We start from the raw sequence: 10,657 nt of genomic DNA, 5'->3' as shown, positions 1-10,657 counted from the left end.
TGGCCTTAGTGAGTGGACTGTGAGCCGGATCAGAGGCCTAGGGTTGCCTTGGGAGTTTTCACAGGAGGTTGGCTGAGCTTGCAAGAACACCGCCTCAATTGTCCTCCTGGCAACAAGGCTTGCGGTGAAGCCTCTTTGATTGGGTCTTGCTTGTCCCCAGCTGGACTGTCACAGGGCACATGTGACATGGTGGCCGTGCCTCCACGTGTGAATTTGCAGGAGCCGCAGAGCCTGATGTTACATATCTGCCGGCTGACTGTGGAAGTGGGCGTGTCTGTGCACATGGCTGGGTGTACCTGTCTCAGATCAGGGCAAAAGGTAGATGAGTGGCCCTGGGTTTTCTGGGCAGTGTGCCTCTGTGTAGACTGTTGGCAAAGACCTCAGTCAATGAGTGAATTTCAATTCCGCAAGTAATTATTGTGAGCTTTGTGCTCTCCAAGAGCAAGGAGGCGGTGCGCCAGGCAGAGAACCTGGGAAGCGTGCATGTCTAACCTGTGTCTGCATCGTGTGTCCCCTCTGTGTGTCTCTGAGAATGCGTTCTTGGCACGTGTCCTGCGTTAACAAGGCGTTTGGTGTGTGCATGTCTGTGTGACAGTGCCTGGGTCCTGTTTGCGGCTGCTTGTTCGCATTCCAGCTTCCCTTGTGCCCGCAGTCAGGCTCTACACGTGCGCCAGCCTCCGAGCGCACGTCCCCGAGTGACCCGTGCGCGGTGTGCAGGGACCTCAGGGTCGTGTGCACTAAGGGCGCTCGTGCCCGTGTCTCTGCACTAACGAATGCACCTCCACATGTCTGAGTGCACGTCCCTCTCCATGTGTGCACGTTCCGTGTTCACGCCGCCCATGTCTGTGCAGGGGCGCTTCACGCGCGCGCGCTCCGGCCCGCGGGAGGCCAGGGACCCGCGCTGGGCTCCACGCGTCTCGTGGGGCTGACCCCTCCCTCGCGCCCCGCAGCGGGCCGCGGCGATTGGCCGCCCGCCCCCTTCCAGCCGTCACCGCTCCCTCCCCCCGCCACCCGCGCGCCCGCGGTCCCCGCTGTCCCCCGCGGTTCCGGCGAGGCCGCGCCGCGCTGCGCTCCGCTCCCATTGGCTGCGCGCGCCTTTGTGTGGCGGCAGCTGCGGCCCCAGCGCCTTTGAATGTCGAGAGGGGCCGGGAAGGGAGTCTTTCCATGGGCCATCTGTCTCCCCGCCAGCCGCCGCCCCACCGCCGCCCGCGCCCCGCGCTCCGCCTCCCGCCCCGGCGGCTCCCGCAGCCCCGCCGCCGCCCGCGCCCGCGCCCCGGAGCCGCGCCACAAAGGGCCCGCGCGCAGCCGCCGCCGCCGCCGCCGCCGCCGCGCGAGGAGCCAGGATGGTCCTGGTCCACGTCGGCTATCTCGTGCTTCCAGTGTTTGGCTCTGTGCGAAACAGAGGTATCGCTTTTTCCTTTCGGGGTCTGCTTCGGAGCGTGTATCGCGGCAGGCACCGGGGCGGGGGCGGGCGCCGCGGGCGGCCGGGGGCTCAGGGCACACCCGCGAGGACGCAGGGCGAGCGGTGGCTTCCCCCAACCCCTTTTAGGGGGACCCCCGAGAGTGGGGGCGGCCGCCCTCGTGGGAGCTTTTGTAGTGAAGTTAGGATTTGGCGAATTTGGGTCCCTTCCTCCCCAGCCCCATTTTTTATTCTTTGCGGCGGACGTGGTTCCCCCAAATCACAGCCCCTTCCCCTAATACCTAGCCCTGTATGATCGAAAGGAGAAAGATACATGACCGTGTGTGTGTGTGTGTGTGTGTGTGTGTGTGTATGTGTGTGTGTGTGTGTATGAGAGAGAGCGGGCGCGAGAGCATGCTTGGTTTTTAGTGGTTTGCTTTTTTTGAGGTATATGTGTGTTTTGTGTTATGTGTGTTTTGTATTTCTTCATTTTTTGGTCATTAGTACCGATGGCTGGCTAGCTGGGACCTGGGTCTCTGCCCTATCCCATACCCCAGCCTCCCACCCTTTCGTGGGCACTTGCACGATTTTCCATCCCATCCTTTTTTCCTTTTTAACCCTTTTTGTGTATCGCCCTTGTGCTATTGCCCTGTTCACCCCGCCCCCCGCAACTATCTTTGTATGACAGTTGCATCCATGGGTTCAAGATGCTTGGGCGTGTGTGTGTGTGTGTGTGTGTGTGTGTATGTATGTGAGTGTGTGTGCATGTGTGTGCGCGCGCGCCTCGGAGAGTCAGACCTGCGCTGCTGTGCCCCTCTGGGCCCGGCCGGAGCGGGGCTTCCGGCCCTTGGGTGTTGCGCTGTGTGTGAGGATGAGGTGGGAAGCTGCCCCCACGCCAGGCCTTTGCCCCGGGCAGCGGTTGACAAAGCAGCGGCCCGGCGCGGGCTTTGTTTTTAACTGTGATAAATGGGGTGTGTTTGCACGGTCCCCTTTCCCCACATCCCCTCTCCCTCACATTCTGCTACAACAATAGCTTGATTTTCCCCTCTTCTCCCCACCTCCACTCCACATTTCTTTCATTTTCTTTTAATAAAAAATTCCCACCTCCCAAGCAAATCCGAGATGCATTTAGATTCATTTTTTTTTCTTTTTTGTATTCTGCCTCTGGACTCACATTTCTCGTCTTGGAAATGTTTCTTCTATCCTCTCCCACTCCACGTCTGCTTAAATCCCTGCTGGCTCAGGCCCTCCTCCCCCTCTCCCCACTCCCTCACACACAGAATGATGTCTTCCCTTGGCCGACCAGGGCTCCTCTACCAAGTCGGGGTGGGGGGTGGGGTCGCAGGGCCAGCGCTTTAGTGCGCCCCAGGGGCCCGATTGGGCAAGAAAAGGAAAGCCCAGCCCGATTTTATCCAGCCCAGCTGTCCCCAGCCCCGCGCCTCTCCCCAGAACCTAAAAGGCAAGCTTGGCCCCCTTAGGCCTGTTTGAACCGCAGTTTTTTGTGTGATGATAGAATGATGACATTCTGCATTTATCAAATCTTTTTTTTTCTTCATTGTGTAGCTCAGTGAATGGTCAACTCGCTGCTGTGTGCGCTGTGACCCTTCTGCCTCCGCATTTAGCTGTATTGTGACACCCTCTTAACCATTTCCTGTCTCCATCTGAGGAAGGCATTGCTATTTAAGCGGCAGTATCCCCTATCTCAGGCCAGCCTAGCCATGGGGGTGAGGGGGAGTGGGTGTGTGAGGAAGAAAGAAGGGGGCTGGATGCGATCTCCTTGAAATGCCACCCCCTCCCTCAATACACAATTATCTCTTATTACTTGGCATTTCCTCTTAAAACGGGTGTGGAACATTACACTAGGCAGAAATTCAAAAATGATTAAGAAGGATGTTGAGCCTGAAAGTATAATTATCCTGATTAAATCATTACCATCCTCATTAATACCACCAATCTCTAAATACCATTGCAGGATGCTGATTCCATGTTTTGAAATTCAAATTGCTCAGCTGCCTTTAAATTTTATTTTTAATACTACTTTCTCCCTCACCGCCCCTCCCCGCCCCCCCAAAAAATCCAACAACACAAATTCTGCCCATCAGTTAAAGTTTACTTTCGTGGCAAACACGCCCACAGGAAATTCAAGGGCTGAGGGGTGAGTTGGTCTGTGGGTAAAATTTAGCACAATATGATAAGAGTTCATGACCTTCCGATAGAGGATACTAATGCTTAACTCAACAAGGTCCTAAACCACAATCTTCTTGTAAAACTATTAGAGAGTCTGCCAGCTTAAATCTGTTCTTTTTAGTTTCCATTGTAGTAGTGTAGGATGTAGGCCATTTCAGAATAGATGTAGAGAAATAACCATTTTTGTATCTTCATCTTGTTTAGCCGAGTACATTGCACTGTAAATCCCTGTTAAGTGGATTCCTTTTGCCTTGGCTTAGAGGCTGCAGCACCCCATTTTTCAGTTATCTGGGTGGCTGTCAGTTAGCTTCTTGGCAGTGCCCAGGCATAACTGAGGATTGCACTTAGTTGGAGGCAAAAAATATTAAACATATGTATTTAAAAAATCTTTGATGAAATGACAGTTGCTGCTATACCATAGCCTCTGAAAACTTGGTGCACCAAGGTCCCTGGCTTAAATGGGAGCTGTGGCCATAGTATCTTAATTGTTTAATTGTACAATGTCAAGAGCATCTTTGGACATCCGCCCCGGCCCTCAGAGCTGCGCCTTTAACAGCCGGCTCCCTTCTGCTGCTCGCCAGCCAGACCTGCTTGAAAACTGAAACAAAACAGCAGCAATAATGAAAGAATAAGGCCCCTACTTTGAGGGCCCTTCCAAAATAAAGTCCCAAATAGCCTCCCCAGACTGCCATTTGGCAATCTGAAAAGAAAGAGAAAAAGAAAAGAAAAGAAAAGAAAAGAAAAAAGAATCCTAGCAAAATGGTTTTCCATTAAACAGGGGTAGCGTGTTCTGCTGTGCTGAATTACTTCCTGTTCTTATTTTGTGGGTAATTTTTTCTGTATCAAATATCCTTTTGGTTGTGTATCTTTTTCACCTTTTCTTGTACTAAAACTAAAGCATGATCTGTATTTTTTTACATCCCCCAGTTGACAATGTACAGCGCTCGGTTAGAGATGTTACCCTGCTGAAACGTACTGTGGTCGTGTAGCCCGGGCCATCTGCTCATTGTACGCTGCTTTTGTTCTGTTGCCCTTCCGAAGCATGGTGGGCCCAGCCTTTTTTTTTGTATCGTGTGCATGACGACATTGTTACACACAGAATCCACTAATACTAATATACAATCTCTCAATAAAGAACTAGTTTTCCTATATTAACCTAGTGTGCTTTTTCTCTTGCTGTTTTCCCATTTATTGTTGTATCCTGCTGTTTAGATTTTCCCCCTTGCTTTTCTATCCCCACCCTCACCCACCCACCACTCCCACCTCCCATTGTAAGATTTGAGTGAATGCCTTTTCTTTTTACTTTACTTTTTTTTTTTTTTTTTTGTGGTACAGATATGGTGACTTTAATCTCATTTAGTCCATATCTTTTCACAATAGATGTCTGGGGCGATAGGAGGGGCCAGTTGTCCTGTTACACTGAAACAGTTCACCTGCCTAGAGAGAACCCCTATCTTTGGCCACCTGTGTACTCAATAGCCTCCACATTTCATCTTAGTTTTCCAGATACATGGGCACTGGGTTTATGATGCTGGTGAAGAGAAGGGGATATAACACTTAGGTTGAGAAAAGGGATACTGTTCTTAACTAGCAATCTTGTAGCATTTCAGACTCGCCTAAAAACCCATTTTGAGTTGTGTTTTAACTTTTCTGTTTGCTGTCTCATTGATTTATTGTCCTTATAAATCATGCTGGGGGTGACATGTTACATGTAGCTGAAGCCATGATCTGGAATTTTAAAGTACCCTCTTCTATGTGCATATTTAAATTTTTAGGACTTGCAATGTAAGTTTTGTATTGAGATCCTGGATAAGGAAGATGTTTGAAACAGAAACTGACTCAGACCACTCCCACCCCTATCCCAGGGCCAACAGTGGACCTGTTACTGTAGGAATAAGAGGGTCTGTGCCCTCTGCAGGCTGTGAGCCAGTTAAAGCTGATTATAGCCTAGTTTCCTGACAGCTGCTTCATCTATGGCCCTAGGGCCTCTCTTAAGAGAAAGACAGCTAAGATCTCAGCCATTGTCTAAGTATGTGTTGAGGTGGGGAAGGGGGAGGGGGAGATCAGGAGCAAAGTCAGGACCTAACCCAAAATTGAGTTGGAAAAAGAACCCTCAAAACGTCTTTTTTTCCATAATTACATTGGAGAAGCCAGTGGAGAGGTATTCCCCCCCCCCCAGTGGAACCCAAATTCAGCCATTTGTCAATTACACCTATTCAATTTCAGCCCAGAAGGAGCCTTGCTAAATGAAGCATTCTAGACACTGAGGAAAAGAGTTGATTAAAGAAATTCCCGGTTATTTCAAAGGGTCATCATTTTGGAGCTGCTCCTCTTTTGGCCAATGTGCCTCGTCCTTGCTCCCCTGGGCTGACTGACTCCCGGGGGCTCACCCTGCTCCTCGCTGGCGGGCGCACCCCTGCCTGACCACAGCGCTTCCTTGCCTTCTTTGTGGCTTCATGCAACTCTCCTCTCCCCCCATGGCTGCCCTCTCTGCTCTGGCCCTTTGTTCTCGTGCTCTTCCCAGCCCGGGTGGGAAAGCTGAGCTGATTTACTGTGACACATGGACACACATGGATGTTCCCAGTGGAGGCCCTGCTGTAGTTTGTGAGAGAGGAGAGGTACAGGTCTACAAGGCTAGTCCTCTGAAGATTTTGCTTGTTTCTTCTTCTTTTTAATTTTTCATTTACACGAGACTTAGAAAGCAAAGCAAACCACTCCAATCCAACCTCAACAATAGTAAAACTACCCTGAATCAAGTGATCACTCTCATATTTGTCCTAGAGAACAGTGGCTCGTTAGATCAATCTTAACCAATTCCAAGATTTCATTTTTCTAAATTTTTGTTAAGTATGTCAGAATTGTTTGAGAATACATTTTGAGGATGGCTAGTAACCTAGTAATAATATAGCAAGCTGTGGGTTAATGGGAAATCATGTTTTAGCAATGGATCCAGTGCATTTAATGTTTGAACCAGATTGTCTGAACTAAACACTTACATATTAAGGAGACTTTCCTGGTGACTGGACGATTCAGGAACTACAAAGCCATTGTTCTTTATATTTATTCTCTCAACCACCTGACACATACCTGTTTTAGCACCTTGACTTCAGGATTTTGGAAAACCCATCAGTTCAGGGAATCCTGTGTCATAGGCTTTAAAGTAAGATGGAACACAGCTCTTCTTTCTGAACAAGAGAACTTCTCTTGAAACTATCATCAGAAAGACCCATTAAGTTAATAAGTTTTCTTTAATAATAATTTTCCACAAACCAGCAAATACTATTAATCACTCAAATTTAGGGAAAAGACCACCAAGAGTGTTGAGGCCCTAAAGTGCAGATGACAGAGCCTGGACCACCCGCCTTTTGCAGTTTTCTCACCTCCTGCCCCACCCTGTTCTTCCCATCTTTAAGTAAGTATCCTGCAGTGGCACATTAGAAGATTTAATGGTTTTCTAGGCTACTGAAGCAATCGTTCTGTGCAGGATCCAAGGGCAGCAGGGACCCCTTATCTGAAACAAAGGGCAGGAAACAACAGGTCCTTGACTCCGATTCAGGGTGTGACTTTGGTTCCCTCAATCCGACTCCACAATTGTCACACAAATCTCCAAGACACTTGTGCCCTAGTTTCTCTATGGATCTAAACAGCTTTGTAAAAATTCCCACCTTAACACTGTATGAATATGAATTAGTATTTATTAGTTTCCGGTATGGTTTAGCTACAGATCAACCAATATATTTCCAAGAGAATTGGGGAAAGGGGGAGGGCTTATCTTGGAAAGACTCAGAGTTTCAGGATGATTTAAGAACCAAAAGCAAACACTTATAACCGCATAGCCAAACCACATGCAATGCCTGTACTCCATGTGTCTAGTTGTTCATTCATTCACCTACTCACCTGTTTGTTCATTCAGTTAATGAGTGTTCATTGAATACTTACTTGGGGCCAACCACTGCGCTAAGGGGGATACAGAAGAAATGGAGACCCGAGTGCCTCCCTCCTGGGGCTTATGCTGAGGTTGAGGGATGAATGCTTAGGAAACCAGATACTGTCTAAGATGTTCTGGGCCAAAATGTCCACATGAGTGGCAGAATGTCCTGACTGGTGAGATAAAAGAGCATGGAGCAGTCCAGGGTTTGAGTCCTAGCCCAGTCTTGACCTGAAAGGGTGAACTTAGGCCACTGCTTTGAGCATCCTCTGAACAATGACTGATGACTGCCATGAAACCTACCTGATAGGCTGTGTCTACGCTATTAGAAGATACCTCGCACGCAGCAGGTGCCTAGGATGTGCCAGACAGCTGCCCCTTCCCCTCACAACTGTAGGTGTTTACTGGCCAGGGGATCAAATAAGGTCAGAGGTGAGCTTGCTGCAGAGGCGGTTTGCGATGTGCCTCAAAGGGTGGTATGTATACAGAAGGGAGGAGGAGGAAGAGGAGAGAGCACCCCAGGTGGAGGGAATGAGTGATTTTGGCCAAGGCCAGTGGCTCTGCTGATTTGGCAAGAACAGAAAGTGCATAGCAGGAGGGAGGAGTGTGTGTTGATTGGGGGGCATGTGTGCAGGCCTACAGGGAGCACCGGGATCATTGTCCTGTCTTTGAATGCCTCTCCTCAGAGCACAACTCCAGGAGTTAAGAAGCACGAGGTCAGGAGAATGTGGGAGACAAGGCTTGAAGAGGTTTTGAAGCTAGTTTCTGAAGGCCTCTGGAAGAGTATGGACTGGCTCCTTTGGCCTTTGGGAGCTCTGAGGGGAGAGGGCTGTTTAAACAATTTATTCTGCAGCTGATGACAGAGGGATGGGGCTAGAGGCTGAGGTCAGGGAGGAGGTGGGGCAGGCTTGGGGGTGGGGAGGGGAAGAAGGCCCACATCAGGGGCTTTACTGTAAGGTGGAGTAAGCAGGATTGAGTCCATGTGGAAGGGGCTGAGGGACAGGAGGTCTTTGGGGTGCTTTGGAGAATATAAGACCATGAAGACAAATGGGGAAGATGAGAGGAACAGTCCATTTTGGGGAGAATTGAATTTAGTGTACAGATAAGCACACAGAACTTCAGACGCCAGAGTGGCAGATGGAAGGGGATTGTGGCAACGTCTGGGAGTTGAGACTTCTAGTCCTTTTCATACAGATTCCTGGTTGGGGTAGGAAATGAACTTCAACAATAAAAATTCCTCATACTCACACGACTTGTCCCCCACAAACTCTCTGTTCATGCCTGAAACCCTTATGAGGTTATTCGCATGTGTCTTTACTGGCTTAGGTCACCGCTTGAGCAAGCTTTCTTACCACATGAACTCCTCCTGGAGCTGTACCAATCAGTGTCCCGAAATCTCAGTTGGAACAAGTTTTATCAAACTTTGCCTTTCTTGAAAAGACAGACCCCAAGGTGGGCAAGTGCCAGGAGTTTTGCCTCCACTACTTTGCAAAAGGCCATTCCTACACATGGGAGCAGTGGGAACTGGAGGGAGCCCACCCAGTGGCATATTGGGAGAGGAGAGGGCAGGGAGTGGGGACTGAGGACAAGGACAGGGACTCTGATCTCAAGATTGGTCCTATCTGCAAGGAGGGGTTTTTTCCCAATTCAAAGCTCTCTCTTCCGTTATCTCATTTCCTCCTTGGCACAGCCCAAGAGGAGTTAATTGGGAATCAGAGGAGGAAGCTGAGGCCAAGAGTGGTGAAAGACTTTGCCACCCTTCCTGACTAGCTAGTAAATGGCTAAGCCAGAAGGGGAGCCCAGGCGATTGGACACTTGACTATGGCCCCCTGCACCACCCCCCATGGCCTGCATGTGCCGAGGAGCCTCGTCAAGACCAAGGCAAGAATGAGAAAGGAATCCCTCCTTTCCTGCCATAGTCGGGGGGACTGATTCTGAATGCTAGGCTCTTTGTCCACAGTGGAAGAGGCTCTTTCAGCTAATGGCCCGCCAAGCTTCAAGGGGGTCTAGGCCCCCAACCCTAAGCCTTACAAGTCCCAAAAGGGGACTTTGAGAGACAGGGAGGGTGCGTGGTGGACCAGAAACTCTCCAGAGTAGGAAGTGAACAGGGCATTGGAACCCAGGGTGGAGAGTCCTGTCACCCTCAGATGCCGTCTCAGAGCAGGCCTGGCTGGCTTGCTGGGGAATTCCAGGGAGGTGGAGTCTGTGCCCTGATTTCCACAGAAATAATAGGTGTCCCCTTCCTGAGGCTTTAATCCCCAAAGTGAGGGCATGTTTTGCATTTTTTCTTAGATTATCTTGAAGCCTTAACAAATTGTATCTATGTTGTTTCATGGAGATGATAGAATCACATTCTGGAAAGTTTAGAAAATAAACCAAAGGAAAAAAAAATCTCATAGGAGTACATCCCTCTGCAATCATGTTAGTGAAATGCCTTCATATTTTTGTTCATGTATTTGTTGTCTTTTTTGGGAGTGAGGGGGTGGAGCTGTAAACACAATATATGTATACTTTTTACATTCTCTATTTCCTATTTTACATTGATGTCACAGACATTTTCACATTCTGCTATGCTGTTTTCACAAGCACCACTTTTAATGGCTACATAATATTCCACTTGAATAGTGGCTCAACAGCCAAGTTTGCTGGCTTCGCATGCCATAGGTTCTAGGCCTCTTGGTGCTGCTCTAACCCACCTCCCTTGGACTGCTGTCCAGCCATGTAGGGAGGAGGTGGTAAGTGGATCAGGTGTGACAACTCTCACTCCTTTCTGCTCACCAGCAGCCCCTTCTATCGAGAGGCCCAAATAAGTGGAGAGAAGGCAGATAAGAGAGGGCTGGGGAAAGGAATACGACTTGGATAAACTATTCTGAGACCGAGATTCTGGTCCACAAACTTCCACTGTGATCTTGAACAGGTCAGTTTCCTTCCATCAATTCTCAGTTTTCCCATCAGTCAAATGGGTACATCTTATGGCTTGTGCCTTACTGGACTTGTCACATGAAGTAATGCATAGGAAACAAGTCGAGAAGCCAGCCAAAGGCAACAGTGAAGATCATCACTGGTATTCTTCACAGTGGTGGCGCTCAGACAGGCCATGTGGGACAGTGGAAATAGTCCTGGCTTCATGGCCTCTCTGCCAG

The 10,657-nt window shown here is 49.4% G+C and overlaps 1 protein-coding gene across 3 annotated transcripts in view; it reads left to right on the top strand.

Moving 5' to 3' along the window:
- Positions 1 to 1,060: 1,060 nt before the first annotated feature.
- The window catches only part of RNF165 (ring finger protein 165), a 127,432-nt gene continuing 117,835 nt past the window's right edge, over positions 1,061 to 10,657 (top strand). Inside the window, exon 1 of one of the 3 annotated variants that reach the window (XM_033177839.1) lies at positions 1,061 to 1,404. In XM_033177839.1, coding sequence (XP_033033730.1) covers positions 1,344 to 1,404 — 61 coding nt within the window. In that variant the 5' untranslated portion in view covers positions 1,061 to 1,343. The remainder of the gene's footprint in view (positions 1,405 to 10,657) is intronic. The other 2 variants (XM_033177840.1, XM_033177838.1) reach the window with 2 other exon arrangements.

The sequence above is a fragment of the Trachypithecus francoisi genome, unplaced genomic scaffold (genome assembly GCF_009764315.1).
Source record: "Trachypithecus francoisi isolate TF-2019V2 unplaced genomic scaffold, Tfra_2.0 Lachesis_group19, whole genome shotgun sequence".
NCBI lineage: Eukaryota > Metazoa > Chordata > Mammalia > Primates > Cercopithecidae > Trachypithecus > Trachypithecus francoisi.
The sequence above is the reverse complement of the archived record's forward strand: the minus strand, read 5'-3'. Positions and strand labels throughout refer to the sequence as shown.